This window comes from Geotrypetes seraphini, chromosome 14 (genome assembly GCF_902459505.1).
Source record: "Geotrypetes seraphini chromosome 14, aGeoSer1.1, whole genome shotgun sequence".
Taxonomy (NCBI): Eukaryota; Metazoa; Chordata; class Amphibia; order Gymnophiona; family Dermophiidae; genus Geotrypetes; species Geotrypetes seraphini.
In genome coordinates, this window is record NC_047097.1 from 5,465,280 (window position 1) to 5,481,184 (window position 15,905).

The window sequence follows — 15,905 nt, forward strand, 5'->3', positions numbered from 1 at the left end:
GAGGCTTCAGTGTCAGGGAGTCCTGGTGCCAAGCCCAGCCGGTTTAGCAGGGCAGTACTTTACTGACCGAAGCAGGGAGAGCAGCTTTGACAGAAGGGAGTAGCTGTGCTTAGCAATTGCTCTTCTGAGCAAGCGCCAGTTACAGTTTCTCCCGCTCTTTATTGGCAATTCTCCGCACAAATAACATTCATATAATTTGCATGCTATTATGCTGAGAATCGCCCGTAAAATAAAAATCTCTCCCTCTAAAGCCACTATATCAACTCACTGGATTTTACCAGTGTGTTTTGAGTCTCTGCCATAGGAAACCATGTTGGTATTCTGTGCTTGAAAGAGAGTATGATTAGGCAAAGTAAGAAGACAAACCTTGTGGATGGTGTTTCCTTGCTGGGAATTGGAGACATAAGAACATAAAATTAACCTTACTGGGTCAGACCAGTGGTCCATCAAGTCCAGTAGCCCATTCTCACGGTGGTCAATCCAGGTCACTAGTACCTGGTCAAAACCCAAGGTGTAGCAATATTCCATGCTACCAATACAGGGCAAGCAGTGGCTTCCCCCGTCTTTCGCAATAACAGACTATGGACTTTTCCTCCAGGAACTTGTCCAAACCTTTCTTAAAACCAGCTACGTTATCCGCTCTTACCACATCCTCTGTCAATGCGCTCCAGAGCTTAACTATACTCTGAGTGAAAAAAAAATTCCTCCAATTGGTTTTAAAAGTATTTCCTGTAACTTTGAGTGTCCCCCCTAGTCTTTGTAATTTTTGACAGAGTGAAAAATCGATCCACTTGTGCATGAAAAAGAAAGATGTAAGTTGGTACAGTAAAGTAGAATAAACATGCTTTTGTTCAAGCACATTAGTTAAGTAAATAATATATGAAATGGAAAGAACATAATTCTCTAACATCTTCTTGAACAAATCATAAACTGTTAACAGTGCATATTTCTTTTGATACAAAGACTTGGGTATGGTTTGGTGTTCCCAGTAATTTTATTTCTTATCTCCCATCCAATCAGTAATACTCAGTTGTAGTAGTAATTTACCCCAAAATATTTCTTTGTCTGTTAACCAACTTCTTTTTAACTTATTTAGAATATAAATAATAAAGAAACTTCTGGGATACTCAATATTTTAAGACTACATAAAACTTTAGTCATTCAGAATGCTGCTGTTCGTCTCATTTATGGTCTCAAAAAATCTGATCATGTAAGCCCGTATTACAAAAAACTACACTGGCTGCCGGTGGAAGCAAGGATCATTTTCAAGTTTGCCTGCCTCTGCTTCAAAACCATAATAGGTTCATCCCCAATCTACCTGTCGCACCATTTTGAATTTCCAGGCACCACTTGCACACGTAGTGACTACCTGTTTGCTTTTCCATCCTTGAAGGGCTAAGAGATTCCTTGATATATCATTATCATTCCAAACTTAATTTCAAATGCACCCTCCTACCAAACCTTCAGGAAATCAATTAAAACCTATCTCTTTGATAAATTTCTCTGACTCCTTTCCTGTCTTCTTGTATCTTTGAAATGCTTCCGGATAAATCTTGACTACTCTTGGCATGCTAATGTAATTTTTTTTTTTTTTTTAAACATCGCAGAGGTCTCTTCCTCTGTAAACCGCTATGAACTGCTTGTGGTATTGCGGTATACAAAAATAAACTTCTTATTCTTATTACTTTAGTTCTCAGATTGGAAGATAGCAATTTATACTGAATGTCCTTTCTAGGTCTTCTCATGTCTGTGCTGCTTCCAGAATTTGAAGATTCTCCATTTTATTTTAAATCGCCTGAAATCTGTTCTATAGCAGAAAAAGCAGCTGTTTGTCTTGAAAACAGGGGTATGTGGAAAAGTTAATAGGGTTAGAAGGGAAATGGTGGTAGATAATTAAAAGTTCAAGCTAGGCTTGAAATCTTGTTTAATAATTTCTTTCTCTTTCAGCTGAAGGCCTTCCCCAAGTATTCTATTTTGGACCTTGTGGGAAGTACAATGCCATGGTACTGGAGTTGCTTGGCCCTAGCTTGGAAGACTTATTTGACCTCTGTGACAGGACATTTACTTTGAAGACTGTATTAATGATAGCCATCCAGCTGGTGAGTAAACTAAAAGTGGTTGTAAATGAAGTTTCCAATGGTTTGTGTTATACAGGCTATTAAAAGACTAAAAAATAACTCATTCTTATACAATCTCACTTTATTCCAGGACCAGTGGGTTATTTCCCTCCACCCACCATGATCTGTAAGAAGCCTCAAAACTTCAGAGGCTTTTACCCTCTCACTCATACCTCATCCCTCATCACTGAGCATGCTCCTGTGTATATCAGTCTTTCTTCCTACAGTCCAGGCTGTAGGAGCTTATCTTTTCTTCTCATGTTTTTATTTCGTGATCTTTCAGTATTTTTATTTGCGGTTTTCGCCCTTGTGCTGTGGAGGACCTCTGCGGGGACATCCTTGATTGCGGGAGATCACAGACTGTTGGAGAACATCTGCTTCTGAGGAGTTCCTTGCTTGACAGTAAGCCCCCTGGACAGCCTGCACATCAGATCGGGACTTGGGAGCTAGCTTGCCCCAAGTTTGTCTGCTAGTTGGATGGAGCGTAGACTGAGCGGTTCCATGAAAACTTGACTGGGATCGGAGCCAGACTGCATTCCTCTGCCAGTTGCTTGCATGACATGTCCATGGGTGGCGGAGGTCTCTGGCTATGGTGGTCAGGATAGTGGGACAGTCAGAAGACTTAAAATCCAGTTTTCCAAGTTCCCTGAGGCACAAAATCTCCTTGTGAGCTGTTTTAGCTCTACTTGCAGTTTCCCTCATTCAGCACATCAAAGTGAGTGAGGGCTGACAGCCTAAATCAACGATTTAGGGATTCTTAAAAAGGGGTTTTTGGGTGGTTTCCCTGCATGCCCTACCCCTTCACATCTCTAAAATACTGAAATTGCCATTTTTTGTTAGTTCCTGTGATTTTTCCCAGGCTATTTTTTATCAAAATTGGCACCTGTGGTGGCCATCTTGGATTTTTCTTGATTTGAATTTAAAGTTATTTTTCATACGTCTCAGCTTTGTTTTTGTAAGAAAACCTTATAGATGGCCTCCCCAGGACAGGATGGGATGGATTCATGCCTCATTTGTAGTGGATGGCAGCCGTGTTCCACGTGCGCTGCAGCCTGCAAGGGGGACGAGGTTTGCTTGGATGCATTGCGTTCAACCTCCGAGGAGGATCTTCAAGCGCCTTCTGCCCCGACTGCTACAAAATTGGCATCAGGGGGCCTTGGGGAGTGTGCTGTTGTTGTTTTGGTGAAATGCAAGCATTGTTGTTTTGGTGAAATGCAAGCACGGCTCCGATGATAAACCTCATATCTTCCAAGCATTCCAAATCTGAGGTGAAGTGAGAAGTTTGTGAATATGCTTTATCAGGCATACTTAGTTAAAAGTCTCTGCCTGTTTCTATTCCACTGGCCTCTGTGCTGGTCACAGGGACCCCTGTTTCAAGGGACCAGGGTCTTTCTTCTTGCCTACCTGCGGGGATACCGGGGAGTATGTCAGCTGTGTACGCAGTTGCACCAGAAACACTTTTCATTCCTCTGCTTTCTCAGGGTGGCTCTCCGGCGGCCATGGATGTGGCGAATCTAGCGGATCTCCAGGATCTGGACCTGTGTGGAGCCTGTGATATGTGGAAGGACCCCACGGTGCACAATTTCTTTAAACCTGCGCACCTTATGGATTTAATCTCTTGAGTCTCTGCAGAAATTGAAGCTGCAGTCTGAACAGCCAGTCACTGCTGAATGTTCCTTCATGAGTGACCAGAGACCACAATCTGCCTCTTTTCCTGGTCATCCTGATGATGTTCAGGTTCTTACATATATCTGGATCACTCCAGAGGGTCCGTTGAAATGTGCTCGGGCCATAGCAATGCTTTATCCCATGGCGGAAGGATTTAACAAGTGTTTTGTTTCTCCAAAGGTGGTCTCTTTGGTAGTGCAGGTCACCAAGCACACATCTCTCCCCAGTGATGGGGGTGGTGGACCTGAAGGATGTTCAGTACTGACATGTGGATTTAATCCTTAAGCATCTGTTTGATTCGGTGATGGTTTTTTACTTCATGGCTTGAGTATGCCATTCCAAGATACGCCATGATCTTGACACTGTGATGCTTCGTGGTTTGGATTTTCTCATCTCCAGGGTGGATTACATGGCTAATGCCTTGTACAGCATCTTGAAAGTTTTCACCAAGCTAGACACCTATTCTGTTTCGGCTCGCAGAAATCTCTGAATCTGGCAGTGGTCTGAGGATTCCACTTCTAAGGCTATATTGAGTCGGTTGCCCTTTAAGGGTCAGCTCCTGTTTGACCAGGGTCTGGATGACATGGCCAGGATCATGAATCCAAGGCATTGCTCAGAAGCAGGTCCCACTTTTCTAGGAGTTCTGGGCATTCTAATTTTTGTCCCTTCTGGTGTTCTCGTCCAAACATGGGCCCTTCCACAGGACAATGGTCCTTTTCGTCGGGCAGACCATGTTTCAGCGAGCCCCGCCATCAGCAGGATGCAGCAAATTGGCTGGCGGCTTCTGCTAAGAAACAGTTCTGATGCCAGGCCGATGTCTCCTCCTCTATCGGGAGAGGGGGGTTGTCGGCCTTTCTGGTGGACTGGGAGGACATCACCTCTGACTGCTGGGTTCTAGAGGTTCTCAAAGAAGGCTACAAATTGGAGTTTCTCTTTCCTCTGATCGAGCATTTTCTGGATTTCCCTGCAGGCCACCCTGTGAAGGTGGTTCAGATGCAGGCCACAGTCTGCAGACTTTTGGATATTGTGGCAATCGAACCCATGATAGAGCGAGACTTAGGTTTTGGGAAATACTCAATATACTTCATTGTTCCAAAGAAAGGATCCAACGATTGGAGAACAATTCTGGACCTCAAGGCGGTCAGTGCAGTCCCTAAGGTTTCTCGATTCCACGTGGAGACAGTGTGTTCATGTTGGTGGTGTCGGAGGGGGGGGGGGTGTTGTGTTTCTAGCTTCTCTAGATCTGACGGAGGCGTATCTGCACATTTCCATTTTCCAGGACCACTGGAAGTATCTGCAATTCCATATGCTAGGGCAATATTTCCAGTTTGCAGCACTGCCTTTTGTATAGGCGACGGCACCCTGGATCTTCACAAAGGTGATGGTGGTCATGTTGTCCCATCTTTGCACCCTGGGTGTCCTGGTTCACCCGCATCTGGCGATTGGTTGATCAGAGCTCCCTTGCTATCCAAGGGGTGTTAGGCTATCCGACAAGTGGTACAATTGCTGCAACATCTGGGCTGGGTGATCAATTTCAGGAAGAGTCACCTTGAGCCCACCCATAGATTGTTTTCACATGGATCAGAACACAGTGTTTCTACTCGTGTCCTCTCAGGAGAAGCTACAACAGGTTGTCAGAGACTGTCTGACCACTCCGATCCCGACGGTATGGCAGTATCTCCAGGTTCTGAGGACCATGGTGGCAATAATTGATGTGTTCCCATGGGCCAGAGCTCATCTTCACGAGGCTCTGCTTTTGCACTGGAATCCACAGTGGGATCTGTTACATGCACCCCTTCCCTGGACGACGGTGGTGTGCATCAGTCTAGCGTGGTGGTTGCATCCTCTCTTGTCTGCTCCAGTTCTCGGATTGGGTGATCCTGTTGACTGATGTGAGTCTAAAAGGCTAGGGAGCAGTGTACATTACTTTCCCTGTTCTGGGCTGGTAGATGCCATCAGAGTGCAAGTGGTTGATCAATCGCCTGGAGCTGCAGGCAATTTGGCTGGCTCTTCTCCACTTTGAAGGTCGTCTCCATCATTGAGTCATCTGTGTGTTCTCAGACAATGCAACGGCAGTGGCTTATGTTGATCATCGGGGAGGCCCAAAGAATCCCTTTCTGAGCATGGAGGTTTAGCTGCTCTTTTGGTGGGTGGAGAGGCACCTTGTGGTGCTGTCTGCCATGCACATGGCAGGAGTGGACATTCAAGCAGACTTTCTCAGTCGTCAGATTCTGGACCCCAGAGAGTGGTCACTCTCTGAAAGAGCATTCGATTGCATAGCAGATCAGTGATGGTACTCCACGTTCAACCTCATGGTGACTGCGGCCAACAAAAAGGCCAATCAGTTCTTCGGTCATCATTGGGAGGTAGGCAGCAAAGGCTTGGATACTCTGGTTCAGCCCTGGCCCCTGGAGGGTCTTCTTTATGTCTTCCCTCTGTGGCCCATGATAGGGCGTCTGTTGAGATGGATAGTGGATCACTAGGGTCCAGTTATTCTGGTGGCATCCAATTGGCTGAGGCAGCCATGGTATGCTGACTTGGTTCGGCTCCAGCAGGATTGGTATTCCGGTTACCTTGTCATTGTCGCCTCCTTACACAGGGATTGTGATGGAGGATCTGGACTGCTTTGGTCTTACGGTATGGCTCTTGAGCGCACGGGGTGCGGGCTCATTCAACCAGTGGAGTTTCCTCCTCTTCATCAGAGACATCAGCTGTGTGTCTGGACGAGATTTGTAGGTCCGCTACCTGGTCCTCCTTGCATACATTCACCAAGTTTTACAGGATCGATGTGCCGGCCAAGCAGGATGCTGCTTTTGGCTCCTCTGTATTGACAGTGGGCTCATTAGTCCCACCCTGAATTTTTGGGACTGCTCTGTTATATCCCACTGGTCCCATAATAAAGTAAAATTAGGTTCTTACTTTTGCTAATCTTATTTCTTGTAAATTCTTACTTTATTCTGGGAACCTGCCTTATCTGTGCTGATTCACCGATTGTCTGCCTTACAAGTATTGGTAAGCTGGATTTCTTTTTTTCACCTGCCTTTCTAAGAGTGCTATTAGACTGGGTTTAGCCTTTAATTTGTGGGTGTTCCCTAGTTCAGGTGCCCCCCTTCTGACAGTGAGGGCTCCTTATAGCACTGTTTTGCCATTCAGGTTTTCAATGTTTCATAACCTGTTATTTCATGTTTCATTGTTGTTGCATTTGTTTATATGAGCAGAATTGATTTACTTGCTGGGGAGATCCCCATTCCTCTCTCTCTCTTGTTCTTATCCTCTACAGATGTTCCTGGCTGCTTTAAGACTGACTGCTGTACATAGGAGCATGCGCTCAGTGATGAGGTATGAGAGAGAGGGGGTAAAAGCCTCTGAAGTTTTGAGGCTTCCTACCTAGTGGGTGGAGGGAAATAACCCACTGGTCCCGGAATAAAGTGAGGATTTACAAGAAAGAAGATTAGCAAAGATAAGAACCTAATCTTTCATATGAGACAATTTTCTATAAAATAATTGAGCATGTAGAACTGTGTTGTGTGCAGTGGTGTAGTAAGGGGGGGGTTAGATCTCTCCAAGTGCCACCTCTCGGTCCCCCCTCCCCTGCATACCTCTTTAAATGTTTGCCAGTAGGACAACATATTCTATTTGCTTCATGCACCGTTCTCAGCTCCCTTCGAGATCAGGACTTGATGTCAGAAGGGAGCCAAATCTGACACGAGCAGCAAGTGGAAGATGCTGCTCGTGCCAGTAAACATTTCAAGAGGTTAGTGGGGGGAGGCACTCAAGTGGTGTGGAAGAGTGGGAGGAGTGCTCAAGTGCTGGGGAAGAGTGGGGGAGTGCATGGTGCGGTGATGTGGGGCGCCACTACCCCAGGCACCACTTCCCTTGTTATGCTACTGGCTTTATGCACTCAGGTTCTTATAAAATTGCTGGGATTGTAAATGTACTAAATAAAGAAATGAAAAAATAAGTAAAACAAAGCATATATATTTAGGTGATATACAGTATATGCTTAAGCATTGATGGAAGTAGAGAATAGGAAGAGCAGGTGCAGGATTGACAATACACTTACTTTATAAATGTACTTTTTTTTGTTTCCTGCATACATAGTATATAGTCACACAGTTATACCTGCCTTGGACAGGTATAAATCTGTGCAATTACTTTTGCTGGGGTAATGTTATAAAAGCAGATAGGCACATGTTGCCTTCATAATATAAAGCAGTGATTCAAAAATGTTTAAAATACCTACAGGTAAGATCATTTGAAATGGTTCTGCAAAAAGGACAACTCTCACCTGATATTGATGAATTAAGAGACCATTAGGTAGGAGCTTATGTTGGCTTATATTTCAGTCATTGCTAATGCAGCATTCTTTCAAAATCCAATGTGGATTCGTACAATAGTGTTGGACAAGTGAGCAGTAACATCAGATTAGTATTCGCTATTGAAGTTTTCTGCAGTTTGATTGAGAGAATGGCATATAGTAGCTTAGGAACATCTACTTCAAAAAATTGCAAGCCGTGGAATTGAGGGTGATATACTCACGTGGATTAAAAACTGGTTGGCGGATAGGAAATAGAGAGTGGAGATAAATGGACAATACTCGGACTGGAAAAGCGTCACGAGTGGAGTGCCACAGGGTTCGCTGCTCGGGCCTGTGCTCTTCAACATATTTATAAACGATCTAGAAATTGGCACGACGAGTGAGGTGATTAAATTAGTGGACGATACAAAGTTATTCAAAGTAGTGAGGACACAGAAGGATTACGAAGACCTACAACGAGACATAAACACACTTAAGGAATGGGCCGCAAAATGGCAATTAAGGTTCAACGTGGATAAGTACAAGGTGATGCATGTCAGTTACAAAAATCATATGCACGAATACAGGATGTCCGGTGCTATACTCGGAGAAAGTCCCCCAGAAAAGAGACTTGGGAGTACTTGTAGACAAGTCAATGAAACAGTCTGTGCAATGCGCAGCGGCGAAAAGGGCAAACAGAATGCTAGGAATGATTAAGAAGGGGATCACAAACAGATCTGAAAAGGTTATCATGCCGTTGTACCGGGCCATGGTACGCCCCCATCTGTAATACTGTGTAACACTGGTCGCCGTACATGAAAAAGGACATAGTACTACTCAAAAGGGTCCAGAGAAGAGTGACAAAAATGATTAAGGAACTGGAGGAGTTGCCGTACAATGAGAGGCTACAGAAACTGGGCCTCTTCTCCCTTGAAAGAGGAGACTGAGAGGGGACATGATTGAAACATCCAAGATAATGAAGGGAATAGACTTAGTAGATAAAGACAAGTTAGTAGATAAAGATATTTGAAAACCTGGCTTTTCTCAAAAATGTAAGCCTCTCTCCAACTTAGATATCAAAAACTCTTATATCTGACATCCCAAGTCCTCTAAATATTCTTCACACTTCTACCTCTAACCCTTTGTTGTAGTTCCTTCCTATTTCATCTACTGTAAACTGCGCCGAACTCTACGAATGTGGAGATGATGCGGTATACAAACCTAAGGATTAGATTAGATTAGATTAGACAGGTTGTTCACCCTCTCCAAGGTAGAGAGAACGAGAGGGCACTCTCTAAAGTTAAAAGGGGATAGATTCCGTACAAATGTAAGGAAGTTCTTCACCCAGAGAGTGGTGGAAAACTGGAATGCTCTTCTGTAGGCTGTTATAGAGGAAAACACCCTCCAGGGATTCAAGATAAAGTTATACAAGTTCCTGCTGAACCAGAACATACGCAGGTAAGGCTAGGTCTTTGACCTATGGGCCGGCGTGTAAGTGGACTGCTGGGCAAGATGGACCACTGGTCTGACCCAGCAACGGCAAATCTTATATTCTTATCCCACAGATCAAGCCAGATACCAGCAGAGAGAATGCCAGATCTCTGCCCTATGGCCCCTATGCAGCAGCCTCATTTCCAGTATTCTCTCACAACCTATGCAGCTCTGACAGGTCTGTGGGCTCCTGGCCTGTCTCTCAGGTTTAGTAGAGCTCTTAAGAATTATTGGAGGCTGGTTCAGACCGAAGTATAAACCTGGTGGTGCCAGTTAGCTTAGCAGGGTTTAAAAAAGGTTTGGATAAATTCCTGAAAGGAAGTCCATAGGCCATTATTGAGATGGCTTGGGGAAATCCACTGCTTATTCTTAGGATAAGCAGCATAAAATCTATTTTATTTCATGGGATCTAGTTAGGTATTTGAAACCTGGATTGGCCACTGTTGGAAACAGTGGCCCATACTGGGCTTGATGGACCTTCTGTCTGTACCAGTATGGCAGTTCTTGTGTTATGGGGAAAGCCTCTGCATTTTCCTGAGGTTGGTAGCCTGGAATTTTGCTACTCTTTGGAATTCTGCCAGGTACTTGTTACTTGGGACCTGGGTTGGCCACTCTTGTGAACAGTTTTGTAATGTAAGGAATGATTTTTGGACTAAGTTGTTAGCTCATTAAGTTTTGAAGATCATGTTATCTAAAATGATTCCCAGTACTTTGGAGTATTGAAACTGGTGCTAGTTGTCAAAGTAATAGTAGATGGGGATTAAGTGTGTATGTCACCCAAACCATAATAGTTTGGTTTTTTCAGTGTTTAGTTTCAGATGGTATCTCCCTGCCCACTTTTGCACTTTAGTTGGTGTTCTGGACAAAATTGTAATTGTATAGCAAAAGGTAGATAAAATGTTAACCAACAACAGTCTTTTTCAACAACCTTTATTTCAGTCCCAAGAAGGATCCTAGTTTCACCAATACCAAATTGCCTTCCTCAGGGGACAATGAACACTTGAAAAAAATTAGGACATGCATAAAAACTGTACATAATAAACATACATAAAAACCGTACATAAAAACTGTACATAAATAAACAACATAACCGTAAATCAGGGCTGCCCAATTCCGGTCCTCGAGATCTACTGGCAGGCTAGGTTTTCAGGATATCCACAATGAACATACATGAGAGAGATTGGCATACCAAGAAGGTAGTGCAGGCAAATCTCTCTCATGCTTATTCATTGTGGATGTCCTGAAAACCTGGCCTGAGAGTAAATCTCGCGGACCAGAATTGGGCAGCCTTGCCGTAAATAATAAACAGCATAACTTGCATGGAACATATTAGAAAAAGCTAATTGCAAATGAAAAAGATGTGAAGGTGAGATGAAAAGAGAGACACGCCAATGTCCAATACACTACATAGTCTTGAAGAGAAGTATATTTTCAGTGCAGAGAAAAGATCATATATGTAGCATGCTGCTAAATTGGATATGGTGAAAAACATGCGTACTTGCAATGTATAGGAAGTGAATAGAGATGATTAAAAGACTAACGTATATTATTTTGTAAAAAATGCACTTACATCTACCATGAGGCGTTGTAAAAGAAAGGTAATTCAAGCAAAAAAGATTGGGTCTAAAAAAAGACACTTTTTACATGAACAAAACCAATCACAATTGATTGCTTAAAGGAACAAACATCAGATATTGTTGATAATATAAATAAAAGCAACATTTAAAAAACTATGGAAAACTATAAAGAAAACAGACCTTATATAGAGATGCCAGTATTGTGAACTAAAGAAACCACTGAAATGATGTGCCTAAAATATACCAGCTAATAAGATGACAAAAATAAAGGCTCAAGATAATGCGACTAGAGCTTCCTTCCCGGTTGAGGAATTCAGATGAGTCAACTATGGAGGGGTTATAGCTGGCGATGTCTTCACCGGCTCCACGATTAGGTGGAGCAGCAAAGGCGGATGATATCTCGTTGTGCGTGGAGACCCAGTTACCTACTTTCCTGGATCTGGAGCAAAAAGGATTGATTAAACCAGCAGTAGTCACTTTGGACTGTCTCTTTTCTAACTAGCTTGTTTTTCTGGTTAGTTTTGACTATTTTCAGGCTCCCACCTGCCAGTGATAAGTTATATGCGAAAGTTTTTTGCCAATGATGCTTGGGTGGAAGAGAGTGGGAACACCTCTCCATGTCTGAGGCTTTTCTTTCGCCTTAAAATACTTTTTCTGGCGTTGGTGTGTACTGACCAAATGGAGTGATTGTTTTCTAGTATATTGTATATTTTCCCTCCATTTTTTGTTATTTGTTTTATTGGCAAATTTTCTTTAATTTGGAAATTTTTCAAAATCTAATAAAAACATCTATGATAAGGTTATTAAAGTTACATTAGACTGGGTAAAATAGGGTTTTTGACATAGATAAATGAGATTAAAATAGAGACCTCTCAAGGTTCGTAGAAAAAATGGCTGAGATTTTATTTACAACTAGTAAATAAGTGAATGATATACATTTTCCTTTTTTAAATATATTTGGGGTTTTTTTAATTACTTGTTCTGTTTATTTTTTTTTTTAAATCATTGTACTCATACAGTTTTATTATGCACTTGTAAACTATTACAGTATATTGTAAATTAGCATTTCAGTTTATATGATGCAATTTTTTCGATCACCGGTGATGATAGTCTACTCAACTGGAAGATGTTCTCATATCTGAAATATTGTATTCTTTATCTGACTTGACAGTATGGGATTTATGGAAGTTGGTACCATTCCTAAGATTCTATTAGTTTACCCTAGTTCAGTGGTCGGCAAACTGCGGCTCGCAAGCTGCTTGCAGCTCTTTAGCCACTTGAGTGCCGCTTGAGTGCCCAACCTGCTTTCCTTCCCTTCTCACTGCCCTCCCCCAAGCCACCGTCATTGGGGAACAGGCTTCCACCGCCGCCATCGGGGAACAGGCCGGCACCGAGTTCTGAGCTCTCCCTGCTTCCCTTCCCCGCGGGGCGACCAACTCTCGCCACCCGACGTCAATTCTGATGTCGGAGAGGACGTTCTGGGCCAGCCAATCACTGCCTAGCTGGCCCGGAACTTCCTGTCCGACGTTGGAATTGACATCGGGTGACGAGAGTTGGTCAGCCCCGTGGGGTAGGGAAGCAGGTAAAGCTCAGAACTCGGCAGCGGCCTGTTCCCCGATGGCGGCGGTGGCATCATGTTCCCAATGGCGGTGGCTTGAGGGAGGGCAGGGAGAAAGAAAGAAAGGGAGGGGAAAGAGAGACAGAAAGAAGGGAGATGGGAGACAGACAGAAAGGGGGCATGGAGAGAGAAAGAAAAAGGGGGCATGGAGAGAGAAAGAAAAAGGGGGCAGGGTGAAAGAAAGAAAAAGTTGGGGTAGGGAATGAGGTCTGGAGGAGAGGAAGCATACAGGAGGCTGAAAGAAGGGAAGAAATATTGGATGCACAGTCAGAAGAATAAAGTGCAACCAGAGACTGATGAAATTACCAAACAAAGGTAGGAAAAATGATTTTATTTTCAATTTAGTGATCAAAATGTGTCCGTTTTGAAAATTTATATCTGCTGTCTATATATTTTGCACTATGACCCCCTTTTATTAAACCGCAATAGCCTATGAGCATCGAGAGCAGAGCAGAGCATTCAGCGCAGCTCCCTGCGCTAAAAACTGTTATTGCGGTTTAGTAAAATGGGAGGGGGTATATTTGTCTATTTTTGTATAGTTGTCACTGAGGTGACATTGCATAAAGTCATCTGCCTTGACCTCTTTGAAAACCTGCGGAATATAAATGATTAACATTTTCTCTGTATACAGTGTGCTTTGTGTTTTAAAATTTTTTATTGTTGGTAGATCATTTTGACTTGGCCACGAAGGTAAGGGGGAGGGAGGGGAGCTGCTGAAAGACATCTAGTAATCCTTGCAGGCTTGACTGTGCAGGGAATTATTTTTGTAAAATCATGTTTTGTTATGTGACTGGCATTATTTAGACTTTAATGTCTATGAATGAATAGAATGAAAATGATATAAAATTGCTTGCTTGTTTTTATGTGCGTGCGCTGAAGGAAAGAGGAGAGAGAGTGGGCTGAGGACGCTGAAGGGAAATGGGGAAGAGAGAGTGGGGAAAAGACGCTGATTTATAAATTGACAATTGTACAGAATATGGTTTCTTTTTATACTTTAATAAAATAAGTTTAGTATAAAACTATTCAAGGCTTGTGTGGATGGGATCAGGTGGTTTGCGGGGATTAGGACCGAGCTCGTGGGGACAGAGACAAATTTTTTTCCCCGTGTCATTCTCTAGGCTCTGCCACGAATCTATTTCGACTACGTGCAGGCGAGTGAGGTGTCAGTCGGGTTGACATAGCTGTCGTAGCGCAAGCGGGCATGGGGTATGGCTCTCAAAAAAAATCTTAATAATTGTACTGCTGATTTTGGCTCTTTTGCAATTGGAAACTCAAATCTATGAATCCAGAGAAACATGTAAAATGACAAGATGTCATAGGCGTGTAAAAGATAATTCAATAATCACTTAACCACTGTTTGAGTATTAAAAAAAAGTGAAAATTAACCTCTGTTGTATACACATGTCTGTGTTTGTTTTTTGCTGGTGCTCCAATAGGGATATTTGTTGAAGGGATTATTGCAGCGGTCTCAAACACGCAGCCCGCGGGCCGCATGTGGCTCTCCAGGTTTTATTTGCGGCCCGCGGTCTGGAGGCCATCATTCTCTTCCTTTTGGAGCAGCAGCCGGCTCGTTCGTTCAAAGCCGCGGGTTGGCGGCTCCTTGCGCTATCCACTCCTGCATCGGAAGCCTCTCTGATGTCACAACATCAGAGAGGCTTCAGACGCAGGCGCGGATCTCGCAAGGAGCCGCCACCCGCGGCTTTGAACGAACGAGCCAGCCAGACACGCTGCTGCTCCAGTGGCGTACCAAGGGGGTGGGCGGTCCACTGTTCTCTTCCCTGCAGGGCCGACCAACTTTGGCGGCCCGACATCAATTCTGACGTCGAGAGGACGTTCTGGCTAGCCAATCGCTGCCTGGCTGCCCGGAACGTCCTTTCTGACGTTAGAATTGACATCGGGCAGCGAGAGTTGGTCGGCCCCGTGCAGAAGAGAAGCAGGGATATGGCCTGTTCCCGATAGCAGCAGCAGCAGCCTATTCCGCCACGGCGGTAGCATGGGGGAGGGCAGGAAGGAAGGAAGAAAGAAAGAAAGAAGGTGGGGTGGGGACAGGGAGCCAGAAAAAAAAGCAAAAAATGGGGCACGGAGGAAGGAAGAAAGAAGGAGGGGGGACAGGGAACCAGAAACAAAGCAAAAAATGGGGCACGGAATCAGAGAAAGACAGAGAAAGAAAGAAAAAGTTGGGGGAGGGAATGAGGTCTGGAGGAGAGGAAGCATACAGGAGGCTGAAAGAAGGGAAGAAGTATTGGATGCACAGTCAGAAAAATAAAGTGCAACCAGAGACTGATGAAATTACCAAACAAAGGTAGGAAAATGATTTTATTTTCAATTTAGTGATTGAAATGTGCCAGTTTTGAGAGAGAAAAGATATTGAACTTTAAATGTGAGTGGTGCAGAAAAAAATAGAGTACTTGGAGGGCTGCAGAAAAAATAGTTAATGTCTTACTAAAGAAATGACAATTTTGCATGAAGTAAAACTCTTTATAGTTTATATATCTTTCCTTTTAACTGTTAAAGGAAAGTTTTATAAACTATAAAAAGTTTTACCTCATGCAAAATTGTCATTTCTTTAATAAGGCATTAACTATTTTTTCTGCGGCCCTCCAAGTACCTACAAATCCAAAATGTGGCCCCGCAAAGGGTTTGAGTTTGAGACCATTGGATTATTGCATTAATTAAATAGCCTGTGTGCCTAAGTGATCCATGTTTTTCTGTTTACAGATTTCTCGAATGGAATATGTGCACTCAAAAAACCTCATTTATCGTGATGTGAAGCCAGAGAACTTCTTAATTGGTCGACAAGGCAATAAGAAGGAGCATGTTATTCATATCATAGACTTTGGACTGGCTAAGGAGTACATTGATCCTGAAACCAAAAAGCACATACCTTATAGGGAACATAAAAGCCTCACTGGAACAGCAAGATATATGTCCATCAACACTCACCTTGGCAAAGGTGTGCTTAGTTTGTTGCCTAAGGAAGTGGTCAAATTGGTTGTCTCGTACTCATTTTATTATTTTACACAAATCAAATGGAAATGATTAAGAAGTTATATTAAAAAAAGGTTCAGGATGGTGATTATCAGAAAATGATACATGGAAAGTAGGAAATAGAGCTGTTTTTCCGTCTTTTACTTTAT

At 43.3% G+C, this 15,905-nt stretch overlaps 1 protein-coding gene across 6 annotated transcripts in view; it reads left to right on the forward strand.

Moving 5' to 3' along the window:
- Positions 1 to 15,905, forward strand: part of CSNK1G1 (casein kinase 1 gamma 1) — a 255,154-nt gene that overhangs the window by 124,950 nt on the left and 114,299 nt on the right. For all 6 annotated transcript variants that reach the window (XM_033919970.1, XM_033919969.1, XM_033919968.1 and 3 more), the window contains 2 exons: positions 1,948 to 2,099; positions 15,487 to 15,721. In XM_033919970.1, coding sequence (XP_033775861.1) covers positions 1,948 to 2,099; positions 15,487 to 15,721 — 387 coding nt within the window. The remainder of the gene's footprint in view (positions 1 to 1,947; positions 2,100 to 15,486; positions 15,722 to 15,905) is intronic.